Raw genomic sequence first — 19,175 nt, 5'->3', positions numbered from 1 at the left:
TGGACAGAAACTAGTCCGTTTTAAGCATCAAATTTAGAGTGAACGCCAACAGTTTAATGTCTTGACTTTCGATACTGATTGTTTTTAGGCGTAGTCACAACGGCACACTTGCTCTTGTGTTTGGACTCAAATTGGATCCCAATTTTCGACAAGGATTTGCTTGCAATTAGAATGGTTTCCCTTTAGCTTGCCCCGGCCACCAGCTATTTCAGAAGATGATGAAATATGCCTACCTCAACTTGACATAGGTCAAGGCCATAAAGTTCCTGCCCTCTTGTTCTGGCAAGAAATAGGTCGTCGGTTAACATGTTTGGTCAACTTTTGCTTAGTTTGACATTTTCCGATTTCTTTCATTGATCGTCTACTTTTTACATTTAGTCAAGTTTTGACTAATTGTTTTAACATAGAGGGGGAATCGAGACGAGGGTCGTGGTGTGTGTGTGTGTGTGTGTGTGTGTGTGTGTGTGTGTGTGTGTAGAGCGATTTAGAGTTAACTACTGGACCGATCTTTATGACATTTTACATGAGAGTTCCTGGGTATGATATCCCCGGTTGTTTTTTTCATTTTTTCGATAAATGTCTTTGATGAAAGTTGAGGCGGCACTGTCACACCCTCATTTTTCAATCAAATTGATTGAAATTTTGGCCAAGCAATCTTAGACGAAGGCCGGACTTTGGTAATGCATTTCAGCTTGAAGGCTTACTTTGGTCATTAAAAATCTGAAAATTGTAATTAAAAGTTTGTTTTTTTAAAACGATCCAAAAACAATTTCATCTTATTCTTCATCATTTTCTGATTGTAAAATCATATAAATATGTTATATTCGAATTTAAAACAAATTAAAATGTGAAAATTATGATTACAATTAAAATTCCAAAATCGATTTGAAAACAATGTCATCTTCTTCCTTGTCGGTTTCTGATTCCAAAAACATATAGATATGATATGTTTGGATTAAAAACAAGCTCAGAAAGGTATAAGGAATAGAGATACAGAAAAGCCTGCTACCCTGCTCAGCGCAACCACTGCCGCGCTATTCTGGATTGTCAATTTCACTGTCTTTGCCACGAGTGTTGGACTGACGATGCTACGAGTATACGGTCTTGCTGAAAAAAATGCAGTGCGTTCAGTTTCATTCTGTGAGTTCGACAGCTTGACTAAATGTTGTATTATCGCCTTACGCGACTTGTTTTCTTCTCACGCACTGTAAACGTGTTATTGGTTTTTTCAACTCTATATTTGTTCTTTGCAAAGGTTAAAACAAAAAAATAAATGTACGAGGGTCAACTGAAAATTACTGGGCCCGACTAAAAAGGAATTGACTAGAGAGATTACAAAAACTTCATATTTTAACATTGTCCATCCGAACCTCCACACACTTGTCCAACCTGTGCCTCAGAGCCTTATTGCCGTTTCTGCAAAAGCTTTTGTTTTGCAATGGTAGAAAGTCCTCAAAGACAGTCATGACGTCATTGTCCGTTTCGTGGTGCTCACCCCTGAGGTACTTCTTCATGTTTGTAAACATATGATAGTTTGAGGATGCCAACTCTGGCGAATACAGCCGATGGTTTAACGATCCACAAGCCGCATCATGACTTGTTCCCATTTAAACCAAGGACTTTCGGGCAAGGGCGTTGTCTTAACGGAGCGTATCTCGTTGGTTAGCCTTGATATGCTCTCTTAGTTGTCTCAGAAGTATGTAACCGAATTCACCGGTTAACCTTCGCCGGTCGTCGTGGGTCCGTGTGGACCCAGAAGGGTGTTTAATTGCAAATATCTCTTAAACCATTTGGAATTGTTTAATGAGCTTTTAAGAATGCCTCAGACACCTAAAAAGCCCTTATGTCCTAAAAGATCATTACATTTCAGCGAGAAGTAATTAAAAAAACAAAGGTCAAATTTAGACTACACACGGAAGACATCGTGGGGCCGTGCGGACCCATGTTTCTCAAACTGAAGGAACTTACATAAAAACTAAGGAGAGAAGTCACAAACCTTCAGGTATTGGCTCTAACATCATTTTCTACGATCTGTTTAATTTTGGAGTTAATAAGCAAGTCGCGTGGAGCGAAATTAATACATAACAATGTGGGTCCACACGGCCCCACGACGTCTACAGAAGGTTATTCACGTTTTTCCTTTTTTCAGAAGCTTTAGTCCGCACTGAGTAATAATTAATTTAATAATTTGATTTAATTACTTCTCGCGGAAATTTAACCACGGCGTCTACGGAAAGGGATGCACGTTTTTGCTTCTTTGGAAAGCATGGGTCTACGGAAGGGTATGCATATTTTTTCTTCTTTGAGAAGCATGATGTCTTCCGTGTGTAGTCGATAACCCGGTCGGGCGAAGGTTAATGTCTCATCTTTTAGAACTAAGTACAAAAGGAAAAACCCCTCTGCGTCGGAAACACGGATGCCATCACCTTTTATCAGGAGAGATGACCCTATACTTCTTTAGTGGGTAATAACCTTGATGCCCCTACTGCATGAACGGCTGCTTGGGTTCAGACAGAAAGTGATGTACCGTAGTTTCATCATCAGAAACAAGTCGGGACATAAAATCCTCTGGATCTGCCACAAATCAGTGTAAAATGCCGCGTGCCATCTTAAATCTGAAGTGCTTCTGTTCTGGTGTAGAAGTTTGAGGACCTACCTTGCTTAAACTGTGTTCATTGACAGCTTTCTGTGCAGAATACCCCAAACTCTCTCGTGTGAGATGCCAAGCGTATTACAGCAATGTAATAGGTACCCATTGGTTAAAATTTGCATTTTTGTTTTCAGGCCTCTTTGCATGCATTTAATTGTGATTAATGTATAGATCTCAAGTATTATTAAATGTATCGCAAAAAACAAGAAAGGTAAGGTTTATGGAACGTGTTATTATGGACAGAACGAAACATTCACTAGAACCTCGACCCTAACCTAACCCTAACCCTAAAGATTCGCGCAATAGCGGCCCCGCGCAATAGCGGCCCGCGCAATAGCGGGCCGACCCCCCCCCCCCCCCCCCACCTATCGGTCTTTAAAAGTGTACAAACAAGATACACAACACACACTTATTGATTAAATGAATTTCAAACTTAGCATTTCTTTTTATATTTAGTCAAGTTTTGACTAAATATTTTAACATCGAGGGGGAATCGAAACGAGGGTCGTGGTGTATGTGTGTGTGTATGTGTGTGTGTGTGTGTGTGCGTGCGTGCGTGCGTGTAGAGCGATTCAGACCAAACTACTGGACCGATCTTTATGAAATTTGACATGAGAGTTCCTGGGTATGATATCCCCATACGTTTTTTTCATTTTTTTGATAAATGTCTTTGATGACGTCATATCCGGCTTTTCGTAAAAGTTGAGGCGGCACTGTCACGCCCTCATTTTTCAACCAAATTGGTTGAAATTTTGGTCAAGTACTCTTCGACGAAGCCCGGGGTTCGGTATTGCATTTCAGCTTGGTGGCTTAAAAATTAATTAATGACTTTGGTCATTAAAAATCTGAAAATTGTAAAAAAAAATAAAAATTTATAAAACGATCCAAATTTACGTTTATCTTATTCTCCATCATTTGCTGATTCCAAAAACATATAAATATGTTATATTCGGATTAAAAACAAGCTCTGAAAATTAAATATATAAAAATTATTATCAAAATTTTTTTTTCGAAATCAATTTAAAAACACTTTCATCTTATTCCTTGTCGGTTCCTGATTCCAAAAATATATAGATATGATATGTTTGGATTAAAAACACGCTCAGAAAGTTAAAACGAAGAGAGGTACAGAAAAGCGTGCTATGCAGCATAGCGTAACCACTACCCCGCTCTTCTTGTCAATTTCACGTTCGACAGCTACTTGACTAAATATTGTATTTTCGCCTTACGCGACTTGTTTATTCTTTGTACATTTAGTCAAGTTTTGACTAAATTGTTTTAACATAGACGGGGAATCGAGACGAGGGTGGTGGTGTATATGTATGTATGTCTGTATGTGTGTGTGTGTGTGTGTGTGTGTGTGTGTGTGTGTGTAGAGCGATTCAGAAAAACTACTGGACCGATCGATCTTCATGAAACTTCACATGCGAGTATCTGGGTATATCTCCAGACTTTTTTTCGATAGATGTATTTGATGACGTCATATCCGGCTTTTTGTGAAAGTTGAGGCCGCACTGTCACGCCCTCATTTTTCGAATCAAATTGATTGACATTTTGGTCAAGCAATTTTCGACGAAGTTCGGACTATAGGATTGAATTTCAGCTCGGCAGCTTAGAAATTAGTTACTTAGTTTGCCCTTTAAAGTTGTCATTAAAATCGAATTTTCACTAACAGACTTAAACATGGTTGCATTGTATTACTTATATCCTCCCATGAATTCAAAAATATATAGATATGTCATGTTTACATGTAAGGCGTCCGCCCAGTGAGCGGGAGGTCGTGGGTTCGAACAGATTTAAACATGGTTGCATTGTATTACTTATATCCTCCCATGAATTCAAAAATATATAGATATGTCATGTTTACATGTAGGCCCTAAGGCGTCCGCCCAGTGAGCGTGAGGTCGTGGGTTCGAACAGATTTAAACATGGTTGCATTGTATTACTTATATCCTCCCATGAATTCAAAAATATATAGATATGTCATGTTTACTCTAAAAATATGCTCAGAATGACACCGCAACACGGTGGCCTAGTGGTAAGGCGTCCGCCCAGCGAGCGGGAGGTCGTGGGTTCGAACCCCGGCCGGGTCATACCTAAGACTTTAAAATTGGCAATCTAGTGGCTGCTCCGCCTGGCGTCTGGCATTATGGGGTTAGTGCTAGGACTGGTTGGTCTGGTGTCAGAATAATGTGACTGGGTGAGACGTGAAGCCTGTGCTGCGACTTCTGTCTTGTGTGTGGCGCACGTTAAATGTCAAAGCAGCACCGCCCTGATATCACCCTTCGTGGTGGACTGGGCGTTAAGCAAACGAACGAACAAACTCAGAATGACAGAAAATAAGGCCCACACTGACTTAGTTGGAGGGAATGTGTGTGTGTGTATGTGTGCGTGTGTGTTTATGTGGGTCTGTCTGTACATCATGTGTCCGTGTGCGTGCACGTGTGAATGTATGCGCCCACGCGGCCCCCTCCACTTTTCGGCCAAGTGGTCTCCTTGGGACGAAGAAGCAGCAGTTGATTGAGCGCTGGATTTGTCTGTCTGACTTCTCTGCCCCAAGCCGTGTTTACAACCGGGTAACACCAGACTGAAACTGAACAGCAACAACAATCACTGCCTGAACAGTTGGGTGTTTTAACAACAATCACTGCCTGCACAGTTGAGTGTTTTAACAACAATCACTGCCTGAACAGTTGAGTGTTTTAACAACAATCACTGACTGCCTGAACAGTTGAGTGTTTTAATAACCACAACAACAATAACTGCCTGCACAGTTGAGTGTTTTTATCAACCACAACAACAATCACTGCCTGCACAGTTGAATGTTTTAACAACAACAATAACTGCCTGCACAGTTCAGTGTGCAAGTTTTGAATAAACTGCTTTCTGGCAAGAGCAACTGAGGGAATCAGACCAAGCTTGACTCGGGTTACTCGTTAAAGTTGTGTCTGTAACATTGGAACAACAGGCAAGGCACACACGCACACACACTATCACACGCGCGCATGCATGCAAATACATACACATGCATGTAAGCACACACACATGTACACACACACAGAAACGCATTTACACACACACACACACACACATGATACAGATATCTGTGGGGTATTGTACAATTACTTTAATATATAATTTGTATACAATGTGCATCAGACTAGATTGTATCAGAGTACATCAAGAAAACATAACAGGAATGTGTCAGCCGTGCATTGAAACAACATCACAACGATTTTTTCTCCAACAATGAGATGACAATAGTAATGTAGGTGATCGTGATGAAGATCCCGTTCATGACAACAATAATAACAACTTAAAATTGGACAAACATTGCCAATTCATCACACAAAATTATGACATCATTCTTACGATGAATCACCAGTTACATGGTCTTCACAAACTGTTTACCAGTTCGAGGTTTATTCTTGAATTGTGGTAACAATTTTAATATATGTGTTCAACAACTAACAGACAACAACTGAAGCTTTTAAACAAGAAGAAAAGCTCCCCCCCCCCCCCCCTTTAAAAAAAAGATCAACTGAGCTGTTGAGTAAATACACTTGATGCCGGACACATTTCTCGCAGTTTACATTTGCAACGAAATAAACGATTTTTAATCATTTATATGTTTTGTCACATGCACGTTCAGTTTGATTTTTAGCGTTGCGATACGCTTGCTGAGCTTATCGGTATATCTGAGCTAAAGCTCATGTGAATCCTAGGCTTGTTTATAAAAAAAATCATGTAGAACAAGAAAGGTTGAGGACGACCGGCGATACAATGATTTTGAAGCAAGGTACGAGGGTTATGAGCCGATGAACGACAAGAGGCATGTGACATGTGAACAATGCGAAGTCAATTAGGAGTTGATTTCTTTCAGTTTTACTTCAGAGCGGACTGCTGCTTTGTATATTAAACCACTACAAATTTAAAGGGATAATCGTAGCCCAAAAAAGCTCAAATCCCATACGCTACACAGTTTGGGCTGGGGGTTGTAATTGTGATATCTTAAAATGAGTGTTTGAGCGCTCAGTTAATACAATTTTAAACGGATGTGCTTTATTATTCTTTGGAGATTGTGATTTCTCAACACGCTGTTTTTGTTTTCCTCTCCGTTCTACTTTTTTCAATTGGAGAGCGGCCAATTGTACACGCTTTTGCTAGAGTACAGATTTGAAATTGCCACACGAGCGACATAGATCAGTATTATGGGGCTTAAACAGAGGAATTAGTGTGTGAAAGTTCAGTTATTCAAATTCCAAAAGCTGCGTTGGCTAGTCTTTTGAGACGGTTTATATTCTCCAAAAGAGAATGTCTTTGTTTACACTGTGTACTGCGTTATAAGCCCCGTACAGCATGAAAGGGGCACTCGCTAGATTAGACATTTTAATTCCTGAATCCAATGGCTTTTATCTTTCTAGACGAATGCGTACACACCAGCACTGATTAAATATATGTCGACGAACGTATTTCGGGACTCTTGACACAGAAGATGTGTCTAAGATAACCGTTAGCCAATTAAAATTCATTTAATAAATTAGCATTGTCAGTTACATCAAATTACTGCAGGTGCGTCTAAATCGACTGCAAACGTCCCTTGAAATCGCTAACATTAAAATTCACCAGAAATGTCTCTAAAACGGCTACTACCTGCCTGTGCCGTTAAAAGTGTGCCTTTGTCAAACTTCTGATATATGTAGGCATGGCTTCGATGTCACGCAATAAGCTTTTTTTTCTTCTTTATTTGGTGTTTAACGTCGTTTTCAACCACGAAGGTTATATTGCGACGGGGAAAGGGGGGAGAGGGGATAGAGCCACTTGTCAATTGTTTCTTGTTCACAAAAGCACTAATCAAAAAATTGCTCCAGGGGCTTGCAACGTAGTACAATATATTACCTTACTGGGAGAATGCAAGTTTCCAGTACAAAGGACTTAACATTTCTTACATACTGCTTGACTAAAATCTTTACACAAATAGACTATATTCTATACAAGAAACACTTAACAAGGGTAAAAGGAGAAACAAAATTCGTTAGTCGCCTCTTACGACATGCTGGGGAGCATCGGGTAAATTCTTCCCCCTATCCCGCGGGGGGTCGCAATAAGCTGTGGGTGCAAATGGACCGTACATTGCCAGGTCCATCCATTGTCCTAACCTAGTGAGAGGACCATATCATGTGGACCGTCCTGAATATAGAAATAAGCAATACCTTTTGCAGAAAGCTTGGGAACATGGCAACAGAAATGTACACATGATAGTACATGTAATATATGTGTGAAATGAGCGCCAGAATAAAATAACTGAACAGGGTCACGTGACAAGGAAAAGGTTTCTAGTCGCCTGCAGGTTGATAGCCTCGCCTGGTTTACACGTCTGCAGGTCAAGGTGTCTATATAGGGTTTAGGCATGCTGGGGATGATACAGGAGAGTGCAGGGATAGGACAAATCTAAACGTGAGTTTACACATTGTGGCTCTTCTTGATAGAACTTTATACTTACAAAGTGAGAAAAAACAATACCATCGAGATCGAAAGACAACGTACGTTTCAATAGAAAGTGTGTATATGCAGGATTATAAACATGATTCCTACCCACCGAAGCGCTTACAGGTATTAGGTATACAACACTTTATTCAGTTTTTGATTTATTTAGAGAAAGGGAAAACTTTTCCTCCTCTCAGAGGCACGCAAACACGCTCGATAAACGTCTACACCCATTTGCACAAGTAACACACACACACACACACGCACACGCACACAAACACACACACACACATGACAACATCAATGAAAGCCCTTGAATGTGTCTGTTGTTAAAAATTCAAAGTTGCAAAGATGGCGTCCTGGACAAAAAGTCTTTAAGTCAGATTACCCTATTTTGACGAGTTAACAAATCTTGAACAAAGTTAGACCCTCTCTTTCAAGCACGGTGAATGGCTGATGAAATGCAGCAAACACAAAACGCAGTTGCTTTAGGCCATCACGTCTCGCTCTTGCCGTTGCCCTCGGGGTTGACGACGTAGCAATCTGCCGTGTCGAAGGTCTGGTTGTCGAAGAAGACTGGCTCTGACGTGAAGTGTTCCTTGTCGTACTTCTGCTCCGCGAAGCGGCCAGGGTCGTTCTCCAGCCGCTTGGAGGCGCGGTGTCTGCATTCATTTGTGTATATTTGCACAATTAAAACGTTTCAAGGTTGCTGATACAGGATGCTAAGGGAAAACTACATTTGGTATGTATTCAAGACTTGTTCGTGATGTTACGAACACCATTATAACTAACTGACAGTGTAATTTGTAAGATACTTCTTCTCCTACTGCTTTGCTCACTGGTTGATCACGGCAATTGTGTCCAATCAGCATTTGATCATATCAATACTGACTGCTACATACTGATCATATATATAACTAGATCTCGAGTCACTGCAATGCATTCCACCTTCACAGTCTGTATCAGGCAAAGAGATCAGTTCCTGTTAGTATAGCACGTAACTTAACAACAACCTGACACTTTATTATAATACATACACACGGTTTGGCACTGCACGTTTAGTCAATCCTGTGCAAGATGCCACCAAACAAAATCTACATGTACATCCTGTGCTATCATACAGGCATGCTGTCTCGTGCAGTGCAGTGCTGTGAATGGTACTATTACGCTACAACTACATCATCTACGACAATACATGCAGTGCGTGGTATTTTGTGCTTCCCGTGCAGTGACGTCATTCAGTGGCTGTGCGACAAGTCATTAATGTCAACGTTGACGCAGTAGGTGCCTGTCTTGGTGTCGTGGAGGTCTGGGTCATCCACGGTAAAGGCGGGGTTGGAAAACTCGGGCTCCGTTGAGAAATGCTCCTTGTCAAACCCGTTAATGTGTTCATGCCGCTGCTTGATCTTGCGCGACTCACGCCGCCTGCAGTCAGCATAGTGAGGCAAGGCCAGTGCAGTGAGTCAAGGCAAGCATGGTGAGTGAAGGCAAAGCGGTTATCCAAAATCATAACCGAGGTTGATATAGTGCACAGTGAGTGATAGTGAGCACGGTGATTTGAAGCAAACATGATAATGAGCCAAAGCTAGCACGGTGTGTCAAAGTAAAGTAAGCACGATGTGTAAAAGTAAGCACGATGTGTCAAAGTAAAGCAAGCACGGTGTGTCAAAGCAGGTACGGTGTGTCAAAGCAAGCACGATGTGTCAAAGTAAAGTAAGCACGATGTGTCAAAGTAAAGTAAGCACGATGTGTCAAAGGAAAGTAAGCACGATGAGTCAAAGTAAAGTAAGCACGATGTGTCAAAGGAAAGTAAGCACGATGAGTCAAAGTAAGCACGGTGTGTCAAAGTAAAGTAAGCACAATGTGTCAAAGTAAAGTAAGCATGATGTGTCAAAGTAAGCACGGTGTGTCAAAGTAAAGTAAGCACGATGTGTCAAAGTAAAGTAAGCACGGTGTGTCAAAGTAAAGTAAGCACAATGTGTCAAAGTAAAGTAAGCACGATGTGTCAAAGGAAAGTAAGCACGGTGTGTCAAAGTAAGCACGGTGTGTCAAAGTAAAGTAAGCACAATGTGTCAAAGTAAAGTAAGCACGATGTGTCAAAAGAAAGTAAGCACGATGTGTCAAAGTAAGCACAATGTGTCAAAGTAAAGAAAGCACGATGTGTCAAAGGAAAGTAAGCACGGTGTGTCAAAGTAAAGTAAGCAGGGTGTGTCAAAGTAAAGTAAGCACGGTGTGTCAAAGTAAAGTAAGCACGATGTGTCAAAGTAAAGTAAGCACGGTGTATCAAAGTAAAGTAAGCATGGTGTGTCAAAGTAAAGTAAGCACGATGTGTCAAAGTAAAGTAAGCACGATGTGTCAAAGTAAAGTAAGCACGATGTGTCAAAGTAAAGTAAGCACGGTGTGTCAAAGTAAAGTAAGCACGGTGTGTCAAAGTAAAGTCAGCAGGGAGTGTCAAAGTAAAGTAAGCACGATGTGTCAAAGTAAAGTAAGCACGGTGTGTCAAAGTAAAGTAAGCATGGTGTGTCAAAGTAAAGTAAGCACGATGTGTCAAAGTAAAGTAAGCACGGTGTGTCAAAGTAAAGTAAGCATGGTGTGTCAAAGTAAAGTAAGCAAGATGTGTCAAAGTAAAGTAAGCACGATGTGTCAAAGTAAAGTAAGCACGGTGTGTCAAAGTAAAGTAAGCACGGTGTGTCAAAGTAAAGTAAGCAAGATGTGTCAAAGTAAAGTAAGCACGATGTGTCAAAGTAAAGTAAGCACGGTGTGTCAAAGTAAAGTAAGCAAGATGTGTCAAAGTAAGCACGGTGTGTCAAAGTAAAGTAAGCATGGTGTATCAAAGTAAGCATTATGTGTCAAAGTAAAGTAAGCACGGTGTATCAAAGTAAGCATGATGTGTCAAAGTAAAGCAAGCACGATGTATCAAAGTAAGCATTATGTGTCAAAGTAAAGCAAGCACGGTGTATCAAAGTAAGCATGATGTGTCAAAGTGAAGCAAGCACGATGTGTCAAAGTAAAGCAAGCAAGATGTATCAAAGTAAAATAAGCACGGTGTGTCAAAGTAAAAGTAAGCACTGTGTGTCAAAGTAAAGTAAGCACGATGTGTCAAAGCAAGCACAGTGTGTCAAAGCAAGCATGGTGTGTCAAAGCACGATGTGTCAAAGTAAAGTAAGCACGGTGTGTCAAAGTAAAGTAAGCACAGTGTGTCAAAGTAAAGTAAGCAAGATTTGTCAAAGTAAGCACGGTATGTCAAAGTAAAGTAAGCACGATGTGTCAAAGTTAGCACGATGTGTCAAAGTAAAGTAAGCATGGTGTGTCAAAGTAAAGTAAGCACGGTGTGTCAAAGTAAAGTAAGCACGGTGTGTCAAAGTAAAGTAAGCACGATGTGTCAAAGTTAGCACGGTGTGTCAAAGTAAAGTAAGCACAATGTGTCAAAGTGAAGCAAGCACGATGTGTCAAAGTAAAGCAAGCACGAAGTGTCAAAGTAAAATAAGCACGCTGTGTCAAAGTAAGGTAAGCAAGATGTGTCAAAGTAAGCACGGTGTGTCAAAGTAAAGTAAGCATGGTGTATCAAAGTAAAGTAAGCATGGTGTATCAAAGTAAAGTAAGCACTGTGTGTCAAAGTAAAGCAAGCACGATGTGTCAAAGTAAAATAAGCACGCTGTGTCAAAGTAAAGTAAGCAAGATGTGTCAAAGTAAGCACGGTGTGTCAAAGTAACGTGAGCACTGTGTGTCAAAGTAAAGTAAGCACGATGTGTCAAAGTAAAGTAAGCACGATGTGTCAAAGTAACGTGAGCACTGTGTGTCAAAGTAAAGTAAGCACGGTGTGTCAAAGTAACGTGAGCACTGTGTGTCAAAGTAAAGTAAGCATGATGTGTCAAAGTAAAGTAAGCACGATGTGTCAAAGTAAAGCAAGCTCGGTGTGTCAAAGTAATTTAAGCACGGTGTGTCAAAGTAAAGTAAGCACGATGTGTCAAAGTAAAGTAAGCACGATGTGTCAAAGTAAGCATGGTGTGTCAAAGTAAAGTAAGCACGATGTGTCAAAGTAAAGTAAGCACGGTGAGTCAAAGCAAGCATAGTGTGTCAAAGCAAACATGGTGAGTCATAGCAAGTATGGTATGTCAAAGCAAGCATGGTGAGTCAAAGCAAGCATGGTGTGTCAAAGCAAGAATGGTGAGTCATAGCAAGTATGGTATGTCAAAGCAAGCATGGTGAGTCAAAGCAAGCGTGGTGTGTCAAAGCAAGCATGGTGAGTCATTGCAAGTATGGTATGTCAAAGCAAGCATGGTGGTTCATTGTAAGTATGGTATGTCAAAGCAAGCATGGTGAGTCAAAGCAAGCATGGTGTATCAAAACAAGCATGGTGAGCCATAGCAAGTATGGTATGTCAAAGCAAGCATGGTGAGTCAAAGCAAGCACGGTTTGTCAAAGTAAGCATGGTGAGCCAAAGCAAGCACGGTGTGTCAAAGCAAGCATGATGTGTCATAGCAAGCATGGTGTCAACAAAAGCAAGAAATGTGAGTCACTGATCAAGCACAATGTTTCAACGTGATCATGGCTTGTCAAAGCGAGCATGGTGAGTCAAAGCAAGCACAGTGTTTCAAAGCAAGCACGGTTTGTCAAAGCAACCCGTACAAAATGATCCTATATGAAATTGGACCCTATTTAAACTATAAGATTCCTATAGGAATCCTTTAAACTATGGCCATACCAGCAATACGTGTGACGACTTATGCATCGCCTTGTGAGATGTTTTATTGCGTTGGATTTTGCCGAGTGACATTTGTTATTACATGGTTTAACTTGGCCCTACACTGCGAACGACATTTCTCAGAATAGACAGCTAATGTACACGTTTTGCGTACTTATTCTTGTAGAAACACTCAAATGATGTGGTCCAAAGTGCTTCATTAGAACTACGTAAGTCCAAAAGTTAGCGAAATTTCGAGGAAGAAAACTAAGTCGAACTACGTAAGTCCATAAGTTAGCGAAATTTCGAGGAAGAAAACTAAGTCAAATATTGCCATCTTATTTGAAGTCAAGCGCCTCACTCCCGCTAGCAGAGGACGTCACCACCAGGGGCCAGTTTCATAAGCCAGAAACACAGTTGATTGACTGCGGTTGAACCAGTTAAATACAGTAACAGAATCAGGTTTCACGAAGGGAGATACCAGTCGCCCAGACAGGAAGTCGCCCGATTGCAATGTTGCTCTCCCCAAGCACTGTGGTCGGACAATTGCGGTAATCCGACAGAACATGTTATTTATTCGTACATTCAGTAGCAGAATTCTCACACTATGTTTTGATTCTGAAGCATATTGATACGTGGTGATCGTCTTTCAAAATGTATCCATTGGACACAGTAATTAATGGAAGGGCGCTGGTTCTGAGCGACGCTTAGTTCTCGAGATAGGTGTGACCACATGACGTCATTTATACTTTCGTCATCGAAGATCTTTCCTTTTTCAATCAGTGTCATTTCCCAGTTCTGTGTTCTGCGGTCGTTTTGACTGATTTGACAAGTTGAGAAAACCAATGACATTTTATTTTTGCGAAGCAACTGAATATGACAAGAAAAGAAAGCGTGCAGAAGTATGTTTGGGTCCTGCCTGACATTATGACCAACGATTTCTCCCTTGAAAGAAAATGAAGATGTCTGCTTTTCGTCTGCTTTGAAGGTAGGGAGATTTTACAGCGCACACGGTAAATTGCAAGTCGTAATGGACAAGAATGTTGTTATTCTTCTTTCTTCGAAGTACCGTAGATTTGTTCTTGGTCATATTTTCGAGCTGTGCATTGTTATATTATGGGAAAAACACGTTTGAACGCAAATTCGCAAAGAAATTTTGATCATTTGCTCCGGAACTGCAACATCGATTTGCCATAACAAAAAATTCTGGCTCAATATGCGGGAACAGTCTGGTAGTGTCATATTTTTTAAATGGATTTGGAAGAATTGCTCATAATTTACATAGCACTCCGGCCCTGTTCTTTTTTTCGTCACACCCAAAACCGTTATTTGTTTTGGGCGACGCAGCATTAAATCCAGAAAACAAGTCAGGGTTATGTCTTGAAGACGTCACATTATGGCGTAAGAAGGTCGACGTCACGCGAAGGAATTACAAGAAGTCTCGGTCATTGTTAATTCAGAGCGGGCTATGCTGCGTCGCCCAAAACAAATAACGGTTTTGGGTGTTACGAAAAAAATAACAGGACCGGCGTGCTATGTAAATTATGAGCAGTTCTTCCAAACCCATCTCGAGAACTAAGCGTCGCTCAGAACCAGCGCCCGTCCATTATTATGAAACTGGCCCCATATAGGCTTAATGCTGCGTCGCTCAAAAGAAATAACGGTTTTGGGAGTGACAAAAAAAAATAACAGGACCGGCGTGCTATGTAAATTATGAGCAGTTCTTCCAAACCCACATAAAAAATGTGACACTAACAGCCTGTCCTCACAAATTGATCCAGAATTTTTTGTTTTGCCATATCGACGTTGCAGTTCCGGAGCAAACGATCAAAATGTCTTAGCGAATTTGTGTTTACACGTGTTTTTCCTATAATATAACAATGCACAGCTCGAAAATATGGCCAAGAACAAATCTACAGTACTTCGAATACGACTTTCATTTTGAAGTGTGCGCTGTAAAATCTCCCTACCTTCGAAGCAGACATCTTCATTTTCTTCCAAGGGAGGAATCGTTGGTCATAAAGTCTTGCAGGACCCAAAAATACTTCTCCACGCTTTCTTTTCTGTTCCTAATTTAGTTGTTTCGCAAAAATAAAATGTCATTCTTTTTCTCAACTAGTCAAGTCAGTCAAAACGATCGCAGAACACAGAAATGGGAAATGACACTGATGGGAATACGAAAGATCTTCGATGGCGAAAGTATAATTGACGTCATGTGGTCACGCCTATTTCGAGAACTAAGCGTCGCACAGAACCCGCGCCCTTTCATTACTAGCCTCTCCTCATTGGTCAACTAGGCCCGCACTATGAAAAGATTCATAAAGAATAGAGCCTGAGCAAGGCGCTGCATCATACGATGTCGTTTTCCTTTAAAGCCTATAAAAAACGCTCGCGCTGGACCCGAGTACTCTTCAGATTGGCTCGCTCCCCCAGTATGAAAGTTTTTGTCTTGTGCACGTTTAAGACCAAGTGATTGATCTGTGTGAATTACAGGCATTCCCTTTGCTATATAAATACATTGCATGCGAGCCGAGGATGTGCGTGGTGACTGGCCTTTCTCTTTTATTTGTAATTTGATCACAGTGAAAATGCACACACACACACACACACACATTCACACACGGCACACACACACACACACACACACACACACACACGAGTACAGACTCATGCACACACACACACACACACACACACACACACACACACACACACACACACACACACAGTAACACTAACACATGTGCACAAAATGAACACACACACACACCGCGCGAGAGAAAAAGACGTCAAAGACTTTTGACCGTGACGTAATCTTTTTATGACGCTATATTTCTCGTCAATGTGTGACGCGTTCGGCTGTTCTATGAGACTGCCTGGCTGGCTGTGGCTCCGCGAATTCCCCCCGCCGCCAAGTCGTTTTTTTGTGGTTTATTTCGCATTTAGGTCCCAGGTAACATTATGAAGTTTTAATACGATCAATCGGACCTATTATCAAGTTAGTGTATCAACTTTTGAACGAACTGCGCCCAGTAGTTTCCCAGCAATAAGCTGTTAAGTCGAGACACACACACACACACACACACACAATTAAAGTCTGCTGGACCCTTGTACTAGCGTACTCGGGAATAACTAGAGACTGACTTACGTGACTGCTGTTACTGTTACACAATTTCTCGCAAAACACGTGCTGACCTAAATCAAGCAGAAGCAGACAGGCTCAGTCGCTAGGCCTTTCGCCTTTCAATGTTATGTGCTGCGCTTGTTCAGCCAGTCCTCCGTTTCTTAGACGCTAGATTTGGTGAGTGTGGCGACGAAGTAGTAATGCTGCGTCGCCCTAAACAAATAACGGTTTTGGGTGTGACGAAAAAAAGAACAGGGCCGGAGTACTATGTAAATTATGAGCAATTCCTCCAAATCCATTTAAAAATTAAGTAGATGTGCAACGCCAAGGCACTGCATACCCCAGCGAAAGACAAACACCTCTCTCTCTCTCTCTCTCTCTCTCTCTCTCTCTCTCTCTCTCTCTCTCTCTCTCTCAAACACACACGAACACACACATACACACACACACACTCACGCACACACACACACACACACACATACCCCAAGTTACACACGTACACACATACACACTCACTCACACACACACTTCATACACACAAAACACACCCCCATACGCACATATAAACAAACACACATACACACACATACACTTACGCACACGTACAAACACACACCCACCCACCCACTCACTCTCTCTCTCTCTCTCTCTCTTTTTTTTTTTTTTCTCTCTTATACAAACATGAAGACACACACCCATACAAACAGACACACCCCCCCCACACACACACACACACACACACACATGTACATGGGCACGCATGTACGCACGCACACAGACGCAGACACACACACACACGCACACACACACACACACACACACTCACACATTGACTCACACAAATCTCATACACACAAAACACACACTCATACGCACATACACGGTTGGGCTAGTGGTAAGGCGTCCGCCCCGTGATCGGGAGGTCGTGGGTTAGAACCCAGGCCGGATCATACCTAAGACTTTAAAATTGGCAATCTAGTGGCTGCTCCGCCTGGCGTCTGGCATTATGGGGTTAGTGCATGCTAGGACTGGTTGGTCCGGTGTCAGAATAATGTGACTGGGTGAGACATGAAGCCTGTGCTGCGACTTCTGCCTTGTGTGTGGCGCACTTTATATCTCAAAGCAGCACCGCCCTGATAATTATGGCCCTTCGTGGTCGGCTGGGCGTTAAGCAAACAAACAAATACGCACATAGACAGACGGACACACACACCTTTACAAACAAACACATATACACACTCATACACACACAAACATACACACAAACTCATGCACACACACACATTCACACACACACACACACACACACACTCTTTCTCCCTCTCTCTCAGTCTTTCTTACACACACACACACACACACACACAAATACACACACACACACACACACACACACCCAAGTCACACACGCACACATACACACACTCACTCACACGCACTCACTCAATCTCTCACAAAAACTTCATAGACACAAAACACACACCCGTACGCACATATGGACATACACACCTTTACAAACAAACAGACATACACGCACACACATACACTTATGCACACACACACACACACACACACCACACACACTCACACACACGAGTACAGACTCATGCACGCGTGCGCGCGCACACACACACACACACACACACACCCCACACACACACACACCCCACACACACACGAGTACAGACTCAGACACGCGTGCGCACACACACGAGTACAGACTCATGCACGCGTGCGCACACACACACACACACACACACAAATACACACACACACACACACACACACACACACACTCACACACACACGAGTACATACTCATGCACGCGTGCGCACACACACACAAATACACACACACACACACACACACACACACACACACACACAAACAGTAACACTAACACATGTGCACAAAATGAACACAAACACACACACCGCGCGAGAGAGAAAGACTACAGGGAGGCATGACGTCATGATGCATTAATTGACGTCAAAGACTTTCGACCGTGACGTATTCTTCTTACGCGAGCTTTATCCATAGACTTGGAAACTACGGAATTTCTACCCGTCCAAAGCGGCCTTGGGTGGCGTTTGCTCAAAAAATGGGGGCGCCAATTTTACCCACCGTATTTTTGTTAGTATGGTCCCAATTTTTGGTGAACTTCCATCTCCAACTGTGGCCCATTTTCGGGCACAAAGAATCCTTCTTTATCATGTATTATTCGGTATGCACATTTCTCAAATCGATTACAGTATAGCGTTCACGGGATACCTCCAGCTTCGCTGGGAATATGACACTACCAGACTGTTTCCGAATATTGAGCCAGAATTTTTTCTTATGGCAAATCGATGTTGCAGTTCCGGAGCAAATGATCAACATTTCTTTGCAAATTTGCGTTCAAACGTGTTTTTCCCATAATATAACCATGCACAGCTCGAAAATATGGCCAAGAACAAATCTACGGTACTTCGAAAAAAGAAGAATAACAACATTCTTATTACGACTTGCAATTTACCGTGTGCGCTGTAAAATCTCCCTACCTTCAAAGCAGACGAAAAGCAGACATCTTTATTTTCTTCCAAGGGAGAAATCGTTGGTCATAAAGTCTGGCAGGACCCAAACATACTTATGCACGCTTTCTTTTCTTGTCCATATTCAGTTGCCTCGCAAAAATAAAATGTCATTGGTTTTCTCAACTTGTCAAATCAGTCAAAACGACCGCAGAACACAGAACTGGGAAATGACACTGATTGAAATAGAAAAGATCTTCGATGACGAAAGTATAAATGACGTCATGTGGTCACACCTATCTCGAGAACTAAGCGTCGCTCAGAACCAGCGCCCTTCCATTATAGCGTTTCTTTTTTTATTAATTATTTTTTATTTTTTATTTGCCAAGCACATCATCGTGGGGCTTTTAATCCATAACATGCATCCGTCTACAATGTATCTTCATTCATCCTTCAACATGTATAATAAATATGTAAATGGCAAGTATACAAGACATACAACATTAGGACCTAACCGACAGACGGACATGTAACATACCGACAATACTGATAAAAAAGAGAGAGAGAAAGAGAGAGAGAGAGAGAGAGAGAGAGAGAGAGAGAGAGAGAGAGAGAGAAGAGAGAGAGAGAGAGAGAGAGAGGGGTAACAGGGTGACAGACAGGTAAGAGGATAAGTGAAGCAGACAGACATAAGACATACACACACACTCTTGCCTAAAATC

The 19,175-nt window shown here is 41.7% G+C and overlaps 1 protein-coding gene across 1 annotated transcript in view; it reads right to left on the bottom strand.

Annotated features, from left to right (window-relative positions):
• Positions 1-5,762: 5,762 nt before the first annotated feature.
• The window catches only part of LOC138966252 (fibrillin-1-like), an 87,421-nt gene continuing 74,008 nt past the window's right edge, over positions 5,763-19,175 (bottom strand). The window contains exon 21 of the mRNA XM_070338391.1: positions 5,763-8,799. Coding sequence (XP_070194492.1) covers positions 8,634-8,799 — 166 coding nt within the window. The 3' untranslated portion in view covers positions 5,763-8,633. The remainder of the gene's footprint in view (positions 8,800-19,175) is intronic.

This window comes from Littorina saxatilis, linkage group LG5, assembly GCF_037325665.1.
Source record: "Littorina saxatilis isolate snail1 linkage group LG5, US_GU_Lsax_2.0, whole genome shotgun sequence".
NCBI lineage: Eukaryota > Metazoa > Mollusca > Gastropoda > Littorinimorpha > Littorinidae > Littorina > Littorina saxatilis.
This window is presented reverse-complemented; position numbering and strand designations above follow the sequence as displayed.